Source organism: Heptranchias perlo, chromosome 13 (genome assembly GCF_035084215.1).
Source record: "Heptranchias perlo isolate sHepPer1 chromosome 13, sHepPer1.hap1, whole genome shotgun sequence".
NCBI classification, from domain to species: domain Eukaryota; kingdom Metazoa; phylum Chordata; class Chondrichthyes; order Hexanchiformes; family Hexanchidae; genus Heptranchias; species Heptranchias perlo.
Genome location: NC_090337.1, coordinates 11796055 through 11808680, shown reverse-complemented (window position 1 = coordinate 11808680; position 12626 = coordinate 11796055). Strand labels below are relative to the sequence as shown.

The window sequence follows — 12626 nt, the reverse complement described above, 5'->3', positions numbered from 1 at the left end:
TTCATGTAATATTTATACTACAGGTCGAGTCGGGCATTTTTTGGCACAAAGCGCCAGACAACTTTGAAGAATAAGCATAAAGTTTTTGACTACAATTCGTTAAATGGTCTCTAAGCACTTAAAAATGCTCTGTGAGCCTTTTCACCTACAGCAGCAAACTCACTGCCGTGACCTGCAATAGCTCTTGAAACAGCCATGACTGCCAGTCTCCAAGGTGGTTTAAGCACATCAGGTGTAAACGCTTAATACTGTCCTTCCCATGAAGAATATTGTTACCATGTCGTTGCCAAATAAGTGATAACGCTATTGACTTGGTTCTGACTTAAAATCATTTTCATAAGGTAAATAGGTATTGAAAACATCAAATGGACAATTATATGTGAAAGTGCTTGTTTCCGTTAACATTTTATTCTTAGTATATCTTCCAGAACCTCTTTGTACCACCCTCATTCTCCTGTACTCCAGTTCATCCTCTCCTGTTACTACCAGCCTTTCAAGTATGTTGAAGAGGAAGCATTCCACTAATGCTGTACCTTCTTAAAGTTGCTTTTTTTTTCTCTCTTCGGGGTCTTACTGCACCCCGCACCCCTCCCACCCCCAACAAAGCCGCAACACCCTTCTTGACACAGAGCAAGCAGGTGATCAAATTGTCAACCTCTGCCATGCTGCCTATAAATTGGTTTCTAGAAGAGAGTGGACCAGAATGATGTATTCGTTCATCTTTGTCCTCCTCCCCCCCCCCCCCCCACCCCCCGCACCCCACCTCCACTAATTTGGAAGGACCTGTCCTTTTGTTCAGCCCTAACTTTGATGGCATAACCAAGATCAAGTATACCCTGTATAGATCCTTAGGCAGAAACCAGATGTGCAACACAGTGTGGTTGCACATCCATGCTCTGTATTACAGCCCACTGAAGATACATGGTTGAGCAGTCAAATAGTACATATTAGCTTTTCAGGAAGCCTGATTAGTTCTGTTTTCAGGTTGCATACTATAGCTTCTACGTTTGAGTACAGTGCCACCCCGTGGGATGCTGTAGTACGACTGCACTGATTCATTGCGTGGGTGTAACAAGAACAGGTTGAGCTTGAGTTGAGAACATAATGCATCGAAAGGCAAAAAGCCAATTTCTCCCACAGTCTTTTTCTCTTTTTCTGTGTGATGGGCTGTTAAGGATGGCAATGAGAGATGGCATCAATCAGTTTAATTTTTACTGGCCTCATGTGGTAACAGTATGTAGGATGCACGATGAGGAGTTGTGGCATATGAGATATCTCAAGAACAGACTGACCTCATGACGGGTCCTATATTGATAATTGTTGCACTGTATCTTTTGGTATTATATTGATATAATGGAGTTTACACTCGATTTATCTCTCTGGTCAGGGAGAAATTTCACAAGGTAAACACAAGGTTTTACCTTCTCTTGGGAGATTAAGTTGGGGTGTGTCCCATCACTGTACATGGTCTATTGGAAGGAGCGTTTTCAAATATTTTTCTGGTTGCGTATTAAATGTTAGCTTTACTCAGTAATGGAACCTGGAGAACCTGGCTGAACAACAAAAAAAGGAACATTTTAAATGATACAGTCTCTACATCAATATCCATTTGTGGTAATGCATTCTATGTTCTAAAAGGCCTCTTCACAGAAAATAAATCCTTCTAGCTTCCATCTTCATTCTTCTAGGCTTAGTCCGGTGTCTGCGACATTGTTATTGATTTGTCAACCAGTGGAAGTAAGCTTTCACTATTTACCTTTCTAAACTTGAGAATTTTAATCAATTCTATTACATATCCCCTTAAGCTCTGTTCTGTGAAAAAACCCTACTTTTTGAATGCTTCTTAACGATAAGTGAATCTTTGCTTTACCCTTTCCATGGCCCTAATGAATTTCCTATAATTGGCTGCCATGAACTCTGTGCAATGCTCCAATTGTGGCCTACTCAATGTATTGTTACAATGTCACCATCACTTCTGTGCTTTTATATTCAATGCCCCTGGATTTATAACCTAGAATCCCATTTGCCTTTTTATTGACCTCCAATATAACTATATTTTTATATACCTGCACTCCCATCTTTTAAAGATTTGTGTATCTGGACACCTAGGGATCTCTCTTCCTCCGACCTGTTAAAGGCCTTACCATCAAGGGTGTACTTCCTTTCACCTTGTTTTTCCTAAAATGTACAAAGTTCTGTTTATGGTTCGGTCTTTAATCAAAAAGGCGAAGAGGTGTTTTGTTCCCAGCACAAAGTTTTATTAAGAGCTACAATACAAGATAAGTCGTAAAGATGTTAAAATACAATACAACCTGGCAAAAGGTTACCCCGACAGGGTCCCCAAGGTGATCAAACTCGACCCTGCGATGAGATATTGAGCTGGCCAGTCACTCCGAGAATATTCCAACGAGTACGCTTTAAGTCTTGAGATATCTATAATGTTGCAACCACCCATTAGTTCATACAGGACCTTGCGTGCCTCCCTTTTTGGCCTGTACATCAATCAATCTGTTGACTCCTGCACGTTCCATGACAATACAGAAACAGGCAACTAATGGTTCCCCATGCCATGACGCACTGCCAAACGTTAGATAATAATGGAGACATGGAGTCTCATGATGCACTATTATGACCAGATTTAAACAATCTTTAGCTGAAGGTTGACAATTAAATGGACACCGTTTTGTTGATGCTGTGAACAATCTTTAACAGAAAGCCTGTAAACATGCTTTTCTCATGTGCACAGTTTCACATTTCTGTCCGTTAAAATGCCTGTTCCCCATCTGCCCATTTTACTCGCCTGTATGGGGTAGATTTCCCTGTTCGTGAGCCTGGAATCCCCTGAGTGCAACACATTAAGGAAAGTTGGACGGGGAGGATTGCATGCTGATAGGGGCGCCTGATCAATTTTCCGTCCAGACCCAGATCCCCTTAACTCTCCTTTGCTGGAAGAGGAAGGATAGCGAGGAGTGGCCTGCAGAGTGAGAAAGTGCCGCATCAAACGAGAAAAGAAAATTGATAATGTTATAACGTCAACGATTAAGCTCAGAACAGAAAATGTGGGAAATACACAGCTGTTTCATCAGCATCTCAGGATTTAAATATAGGTGAATGCTTGTCACTGCTGAAGGGTCTTCACTAGAAGCATTAACCTACTGTGTGATTTATTGCTTTAGTTTAGATCTCAATAAATGAGTTGTAGGCTTACCACAGCACTTGGCTTTACAATATCGAAAATCTACAAAGGAAGAAAGTGCAGATAATGCCACCAGGCAGCCATGGGGAACTCCTGTGGCCCATTTGGGGGGTAAGTTTTTCACAGCAGATCGTGACCAGATTACTTGCGTTCTCATCTGTGTTTCGGCTCAGGAAAAAAAAGCAATGGCAAAACACATGGGCCCAATCTTCCTGGATAGATAACGGTGAGTTCATGACGTGCACAGTTATTAATGCACAAATCGGCCAGCAAGTTCAGGGGAAGAAGAGGTACGGCGTGAGTTGCAAATTGCTGTTCGATTTACTCTGCTCTGCCCATTGCTTCGCACAAACAGGCCTGTCGCTCTCAACCTTCCCGTTATTTTTAAGAACTTGCTCACTATTTGCCCGTCCAACTCGCCGCAGAAAGTTAGGGCTCATAATGAACAGCGTTAGCACCCATTTAATGATGTGATAATGCAGTGCCAATCGATCTCTCCGGCCCAGAAAGGGAACAATTTAAACTGTTGAGTCTCATTCCTGCATTTAGTAAATTGTTGTTCGAGATGTAAAAAAAATTTAAAATTTTATTCGTACTTTACCTTTCTGTCGCTTTTCTCTCTCTCTCTCTCTCTATCAATCCAATCTTTCTTTCCCTCTCTTTATTTCTCTTTCTGTACCTGATTTGACTCTAATTTACCCTCCTTCTCCGTCGCTCCTCTGTCTCTTTCTCAACTCTTAAATCTCATTGGTTAAGGCGATACACTGTTGGTCCCAGATGCCCTGTTGCACTCGTTATGGCGCAAACTATATTTGAGCTTGAAGGGTGCAGGAAAAAGTCTAACTAATGGCGCATGCCGTGAGATGCTCCGCCGCAGCAAGATTTGGCCCATGATGTTTGTTCAAGTATATAGAAGTACTTAATGAAAAAAAAATCAACTATGAAATATTTTAAGAAAAGCAAATTGGTCTCCTTGGGCTTATAGTTAGAAAATGCCTGAGAGGTATGCAGCACTGTTTCATATTATAAGAACATAAGAAATAGGAGCAGGAGTAGGCCAATCGGCCCCTCGAGCCTGCTCCGCCATTCAATAAGATCATGGCTGATCTGACCCTAACCTCAAATTTAAATTCATGTCCAATTTCCTGCCCGCTCCCCATAACCCCTAATTCCCTTTACTTCTAGGAAACTGTCTATTTCTGTTTTAAATTTATTTAATGATGTAGCTTCCACAGCTTCCTGGGGCAGCAAATTCCACAGATCCACCACCCTCTGAGTGAAGAAGTTTCTCCTCATCTCAGTTTTGAAAGAGCAGCCCCTTATTCTAAGATTATGCCCCCTAGTTCTAGTTTCACCCATCCTTGGGAACATCCTTACCGCATCCACCCGATCAAGCCCCTTCACAATCTTATATGTTTCAATAAGATCGCCTCTCATTCTTCTGAACTCCAATGAGTAGAGTCCCAATCTACTCAACCTCTCCTCATATGTCCACCCCCTCATCCCCGGGATTAACCGAGTGAACCTTCTTTGTACTGCCTCGAGAGCAAGTATGTCTTTTCTTAAGTATGGATATAAAACCAATTACTTCAGTCCAGTAGGTGGCTAGTAGTTGGGTAGGTTTTTGATGGAGCAGCTCCTGCTGACTCTCCGCTATGGGTATGAAGCAGTCAAGTGGTTGACATAGCATTTGTAGTAGAAGCTAATGACTTGGCTGAAAGAACTAACAGCAACTTGGAGACCATTGGTTTGTTAGAGCTGGATTATTATGTGCACGAATCATTTGACAGTGATTTCTTGTGTCTGTCCTCAGACGTTTCTCTACCAAGGTATCGTTGCACTCGCATCTTTTCAAATAGCAGCTTAGTGAATGATTTGCACAGCAGGAGGTAGAGGACTGGATCAAGCCAAATGTTACATGCGCACAGTAGCTGTGTGGCCTCCTTTGCATAATGCAGTCTGTTGTATGTTGTACAGTTTCCCTTATCTAATCGGCTGTTATCGTACTGGAGTCTGACGAAATGAAAGGGCGCAAAGCAGATGATGAAGACGGCTATGATACTGAATATGTTACGATTAGCTTTCTTTTTCACATTGCTGGAATCCTTTTGGAATTTTTGGTCGGACCAATATATTTTTTTTAAGATGGCCGAATAACACACAATGAGCAACACAAAAGTGATCCAGAAAATAACTTTGCATTTTAAAACTATAAAATGGTGCCAAGTTACACCCAAGTTGCTTTTCAACTCCAGACAATCTGCCGCAGTTTTCTCTTCAGGGATCTTGTTTGTCAAAATGATGTTTGGTAGCGCAAAGCCCGTCATGAGGACCCAGCAACTCGCACATATGACCTTGGCAAATGTGACCTTTTGCACAGTGAGTCTTTTACTGGGCCGTACAATTTTCAGATACCTGTCAAAACTGATCAGGCCGAGGAATATTATGCTCAGGTACATGCTGATAAAGAAGATCACAGCAGAGTAGCGACACACAAATGCTTGCAACTGCCAGGGCCCAAGGCCTGAATCGGAGAGTATTTTAAAAGGAAGTGTAAGGACCATCATCAGATCAGCGGTCACGATGTTTTTGAGGTAAACCACAAAGCTGGATTGTTTTGAAATATGACAGAAGATCCAGGCGGCCAGTGTGTTCAGCAGTAATCCTCCAATGAAAACAGAGAAGTACAAGAGTGGAAAGACCGCCTTTGTCACTGTGGGGTTGCGCAAGTCTCTGCAGTTGGTGGTGTTGGGAGAATCTGTGCTCGTATTCATTTCTGTGTTTTTCTCTGAGAAGAGGGAAAGAAAATTTAGAAATTGTTGAGATCAATCATTGTAAAATAATTTTTAGATGTAAATTGCTATTGTTGGGATTTTACGATCTATGGTATTTATGCACAGAGGAAATTTATGAACTAGAAATCCCCTTTGGCCCAACAAGCCTGTCGGATTTTAGTTCATCTCAACCAACTTTCTCTTCTCAGCTTTCACTCCTCTCTCTATCCAGAAACACATTAATTAAATTACTCTAGGTGTGTCTGTTCATAGCGTATGAAATAATTTTGACTTCTGTTTGCTCCTAATTGTTAAATATTAAAATTGCATGCCATATTGTGTGAATAATTCAGTGCAAAACATTTTGCTGAGATCAGTTTAAATATTGAGAATCACCATTTACAACTTGAATATCCCTAACTTTCTCCATAAATTATATTCCTAAAACTTAGAATCAGAAATGTTCTATTAATTAACTGCCGATTAATTTGTGGTGACTGCTCAAAGTGTGGTGTCTGGGCCCTTACCACGTGGTACAGCAGATATTGGTAAATGTAACAGTTTGTGGAAGATGGGCTGGAACTGAACTTTGGTCGGATGTGTGTTTGGTTTAGTTGGGCTTGGGGGAGAAAATGACAAAGTCTTGCATTTCTATAGAATCAAAAAAGAGCTATCCAGCAATTGGTCCATAGCTCTATAGATTATGGCATTTCAAGTGCACATACAAGTACTTTTTAAATGATTTGAGGGCTTCTGCCTATACCACCCTTTCAGGCAGTGAGTTCGAGACCACCACCACTGAAAGAATTTCTCCTCAGCTCCCCTCTAATCCTTCTCCCAATTACTTTAAATCTATTCCCTCTGGTCACTGTGAAGGGAAATAAGTCCTTCCTATCCACTCTATGTAGGCCCATCATAATCTTATACACCTCAATTAAATCACCTCTCAGCCTCCTCTGTTCCAATGAAAACAACCCCAGCCTATCCACTCTTCCCTCATAGCTAATATTCTCCATTCCTGGCAACATCCTCATAAATCTCCTCTGTACCATCTCCAGTACAATTACATCTTTCCTGTTACCCACTTTGGATCAAAAAAGCATAGAACAGGGTACTTTCTAAATGGTAAAAAGTTAAATACAGTGGATGTCCAAAGGGACCAAGGGGTTCAGGTACATAGATCATTGAAGTGTCATGAACAGGTGCAGAAAATAATCAGTAAGGCTAATGGAATGCTGGCCTTTATATCTTGAGGACTAGAGTGCAAGGGGGCAGAAGTTATGCTGCAGCTATACAAAACCCTGGTTAGACTGCACCTGGAGTACTGTGAGCAGTTCTGGGCACTGCACTCTTGGAAGGACATATTGGCGTTGGAGGGAGTGCAGCGTAGGTTTACTAGAATGATACCCGGACATCAAGGGTTAAGTTACGAGGAGAGATTACACAAATTGGGGTTGTATCCTCTGGAGTTTCGAAAGTCAAGGGGTGATCTGATTGAAGTTTATAAGATATTAAGGGGAACAGATAGGGTGGATAGAGAAAAACTATTTCTGCTGGTTGGGGATTGTAGGAGCAGGGGGCACAGTCTAAAAATTAGAGCCAGACCTTTCAGGAGCGAGATTAGAAAACATTTCTACACACAAAGGGTTGTAGAAGTTTGGAACTCTCTTCCGCAAACGGCAATTGATACTAGCTCAATTGCTAAATTTAAATCTGAGATAGATAACTTTTTGGCAACCAAAGGTATTAAGGGATATGGGCCAAAGGCAGGTATGTGGAGTTAGATCACAGATCAGCCATGATCTTATCAAATGGCGGAGCAGGCACGAGGAGCTGAATGGCCTACTCCTGTTCCGATGTTCCTGTGTAAAGTGGTGACCAGAAGTGTAAGCAGTACTCAAGCTGTGGCCTAACTAATGTTTTATATAGTTCTCGCATAACCTCCCTGCTCTTATATTCTATGCCTCGGCTAATAAAGGAAAGTATCCCGTACGCCTTTTTAACCACCTTATCTACCTGTCCTGCTACCTTCAGGGATCTGTGGACATGCACTGCAAGGTCCCACTGTTGCTCTACACCTCAATATCCTCCCACTTATTGTGTATTCCCTTGCCTTTTTTGCCCTCCCCAAATGCATCACACTTCTCCTGAATGAATTTCATTTGCCACTCCTGACCAGTCCATTGATATCTTCCTGCAGTCTACAGCTTTCCTTCTCACTGTCAACCACATGGCCAATTTTTGTATCATCTGCAAACTTCTTAATCATGCCCTTTACATTTAGGTCTAAATCATAAATATATACCACAAAAAGCAAGGGGCCAAGTACTGAGCCCTGCAGAACCCCACTGGAAACAACATTCTGGTCACAAAAACACCCGTCGACCATTACCTTTTGTTTCCTGCCACTGAGCCAATTTCATATCCAACTTGCCACTTTCCCTTGGACCCCATGGGCTTTTACCTTTCTGACCAGTCTGTCATGTGGGACCTTGTCAAAAGCCTCGCTAAAATCCGTATAGACCACATCAAACGCGCTACCCTCATCAACCCTCCCTGTTACCGCCTCAAAAAATTCAATATATAGCACCTTTCAAGACCTCCGCGCTTTACAACCAATGAAGTACTTTTTTTTTTAAGTTTCGTCACTGTTGTAATGTTCTACAACATTTTGTCCTGTTGACAGCTGTTCATTAGATCCATAAAAGTGATATGTTTGTTTCAGTGATGGACGTTTTAGGGAATGACTCCTTATATTTCCACGCAGTCGACAAATGTGCGAGGCAATTAGAATGTGTCAAAAATAAGGAAATTGCAAAATATAGCCCATCAAATGTTTCTGCATGTCTTATAAAACAGCAGGCTGGAAATTAGACACCATTGACCAGAATCTTAACTGGACCAGCCACATAAATACTGTGGCTACAAGAGCAGGTCAGAAGCTGGGTATTCTGCGGCAAGTGACTCACCTGCTGACTCCTCAAAGCCTTTCCACCATCGACAAGGCACAAGTCAGGAGTGTGGTGAATTACTCTCCACTTGCCTGGATGGGGCAGCTCCAACAACATTCAAGAAGCCCGACACCATCCAGGACAAAGCACCCTGATTGGCACGTCATCCACCACCCTAAACATTCACTCCCTTCACCACCGGTGCACTGTGGCTGCAGTGTGTACCATCCACAGGATGCACTGCAGCAACTCGCCAAGGCTTCTTCGACAGCACCTCCCAAACCTGTGAGCTCCACCACCTGGAAGGACAAGAGCAGCAGGCACATGGGAACAACACCACCTGCATGTTCCCCTCCAAGTCACACACCATCCCGACTTGGAAATATATCGCCGTACCTTCATCGTTGCTGGGTCAAAATCCTGGAACTCCCTACCTAACAGCACTGTGGGAGAACCTTCACCACACGGACTGCAGCGGTTCAAGAAAGCGGCTCATCACCACCTTCTCAAGGGCAATTAGGGATGGGCAATAAATGCTGCCTTGCCAGCGTCGTCCACATCCCACGAATGAATAAAAAAAAATTACAGCCAGACTATTTACACATTGTTGTGACCTTTGTTGAAGTATAGTGTGTAGATACGTCAAATTTTTAGTGACTTCAATTATTGGAACAACAATTGATAGCAATGCTTGCTGGGAAAGGGAGAAATTTATTGATCAACTCCATTATTGCTGCTATGTAATGCTATTTAAATGTGGGGTCTATTTGACTGGCCAGTTGCATCATTATCATAGGATCTTGCTGTGTACAAAATGTTTGCTGATGTAACAGACAATGCTCTTCCAATGAAGCCATTGTATCTGAAGCTCTTTGTGAAGTTTCCGATGTGTTATATAAATACAAGTCTTTGGCCGAGAAGAACTTTGTTATTCTGTGGGGTCTGATATAATTACACATTGTCACTCAATGCTAGAGACAGCGGGAAAGGCTTTTAATAATATCTCCACATTATAAATCATATTGGAGGCAGTAATTAAATCTTTGGGTTCACATAACAAATTGCCACCTTGGGTTTTTTCAGTTTTATATCATTTTGATTCCCTCAGTTGGACCACAGCTTTGTAATCCACTCACCTATTTAGCATCTTGCATTAGTTAGAAGAGGGAATGTTGGTTCGGCTTCTGTGCTGCTGTTCTATAATCCTACAGAGGGCACTGTCTTCTCATCATTCATGTAACGAGCAAACCCTAATTTGCCATGGTCATTGTGAAGTCTGTTTTTTTATGTAATCACTTTTTAAAAACTTCATGTGAGGATCTTGTGCCAGAAAATACGCACAGAATTCCAAAGCGTTGCCCTTTAAAACCCACTGAAGTGAGTGTGAGAATGGCCAAATGTGCAGTCATACTGCATCAGTGCTTCCATCCTCTTTGAAGATGGCTGTCTGCCTGTACCTGGTAATTCAGTGCAGGCACCCTGAGGAATGGGGATCAATCTTCTTCCGTGCTTGCACTTGTGTTCCAACATACTGCACCATTGTGTTGCTGCTGGTTTTTCTATCAGTTTTCTCCCCTTTTATCCTGTTCATTCCTTGCAGGATACCTTGCCCAATTCTCAGGTGGGAACCTTGGCCAGTTTCCCCCTCCTCCCAGTCGAGGGATGTCAAAGCAAGTTACAACATCTGTGGCTTGTGTCAGCTGAGAACTTGAACCTTTACTCTGCTGGTGTTTTGTGGCTCAGCTGTTCACTGCCATAACCAGGAGCGCCCAAGAGCCACGTTAATACGGTATTTGCAAAGATACAAACAGGTTCTCAAAATCCCCTTTTGAGACCAAAATGAGTGTGCCTAACCCACATTTTAAGCAACAAAATGGAAGTAAATCTAGAAAACCCACAGACCCGTCTTTGTTTCTTCACATTGGGGTTTTCTCCCTGTTTCGGTCTGACTCTTACCTGGACCGGTGTTTCTTTTGCTTTCTCTATTCCTTGACTGAACCAATAATTCAATTGTCAGACCTTTCCTTTTTATTTTTATTATATATAATTGCATCCTAATATATGTCACATAAAGCGTTGATGCTAGTTTTTCAAACCCCACAAAGACATTACTCAAACACATCCCTTCACAGGACCTCAGATCTGTGGAACTCCTTGTCTCCATCATTCTTTCCTTCCTTTTACAATCTACAGGCTTTATAAATCCAATCTTTGCACCATCCTAATGATTGTGTTAGAAGTTGTGACGAAGGGTTCTACCCTAAATATTAACCTGCCTTTCTCTTTAAAATTGTTGACTGATCTGCTCTGTATTTTCAGCATGTTGTGTTTTTATTTTCTCTTCTACTTTCTTTCTCCTTCTCTCCTAACCTTGGTCCTGTAATTTTGCAGTGATACCAATGAACATCCGTAGTTTTCTCAATTTATGTATAAAAATAATTCAAAACGAGGACTTACGAGGATCACCTTCAGATCTTTGCAGCAAACCTTTCCAGATGATGATCCTTTTGATAATTCTGTCAGCACACAACTCTAACTCCAGGTTGATCCAAAGCTGGTGGAGTTGAAGATTAAATAAAAGGAAGCAAGTTAGCTGCACAGTCTGATGCCATTTGCTGGTGTGTGGAGTAACTGAAAATGTGTAAGCAGATGATAAGGGACAACTGTCCATCAAACTTGTGTATTACTTTGTGTTGCTGTTACTCAGCTGAAGCACTTTTCAGGAAGTTACTACTTCCTTTATTATTTTAAATCTTTAGATAGGGCACTTCAACAGGCAACCAATTCGCAACACCCAGTCAGCAAGTTGAAAGTCTACTGCATTGGTTTTTTAGCCAAACTGGAGCTGTGGCAATGATGTTTCGTGTCCCCCAATAATGTGTATCTCTTGGGCCCTTTGCCAATGTTTTCTTTTGTAAACAATTTTATAACACCAAGTTGTAGTCCAACAATTTTATTTGAAATTCACAAGCTTTTGGAGGCTTCCTCCTTCCTCAGGTGAATGTTGTGGAAAAGACATTACTCAAACATCCCTTCACGGGACCTCAGATCTGTGGAATTCCTTGTCTCCATCATTCTTTCCTTCCTTTTACAATCTACAGGCTTTATAAATCCAATCTTTGCACCATTAGTTACTCCACACACCAGCAAATGGCATCAGACTGTGCAGCTAACTTGCTTCCTTTTATTTAATCTTCAACTCCACCAGCTTTGGATCAACCTGGAGTTAGAGTCGTGTGCTGACAGAATTATCAAAAGGATCATCATCTGGAAAGGTTTACTGCAAAGATCTGAAGGTGATCCTCGTAAGTCCTCGTTTTGAATTATTTTTATATATAAATTGAGAAAACTAGGGATGTTCATCACTAGGGATGTTGAGTAATGTTTTTTCCACAACATTCACCTGAGGAAGGAGGAAGCCTCCGAAAGCTTGTGAATTTCAAATAAAATTGTTGGACTATAACTTGGTGTTGTAAAATTGTTTACAATTGTCAACCCCAGTCCATCACCGGCATCTCCACATCAATGTTTTCTTTGGATTAAGATAAAAGAGCAGGCATCAAGGATGGAGCCTGAGTAAGACAGTGGGCTGTGGAAGTGTGAAACTTCCAATGGAACTTCAATGATATGTCTATGATAGAATTTTTGCAACATCTGCATTCTGTAATTCTTTTTCATCTAAGAAAGGGTTTGAGGAGTTTTTTT

At 41.7% G+C, this 12626-nt stretch overlaps 2 protein-coding genes across 8 annotated transcripts in view; one reads left to right on the top strand and one right to left on the bottom strand.

The window, feature by feature from the left end:
- The window catches only part of LOC137331279 (mediator of RNA polymerase II transcription subunit 12-like protein), a 482895-nt gene that overhangs the window by 219755 nt on the left and 250514 nt on the right, over nt 1–12626 (top strand). The window lies entirely within an intron of this gene.
- On the bottom strand, nt 2237–11466 carry LOC137331008 (P2Y purinoceptor 14-like). 2 transcript variants are annotated; one of them, XM_067994600.1, is made up of 2 exons: nt 11388–11466; nt 2237–5984 (listed from the first exon to the last, which is right to left on the bottom strand). In XM_067994600.1, exon 2 carries the CDS (start codon nt 5968–5970, stop codon nt 4963–4965), a length of 1008 nt encoding a protein of 335 aa, XP_067850701.1. In that variant the 5' UTR covers nt 5971–5984; nt 11388–11466; the 3' UTR covers nt 2237–4962. The 2 variants fall into 2 exon arrangements, with proteins under 2 accessions (XP_067850701.1, XP_067850700.1); XM_067994599.1 differs by having other exon boundaries at nt 11379–11457.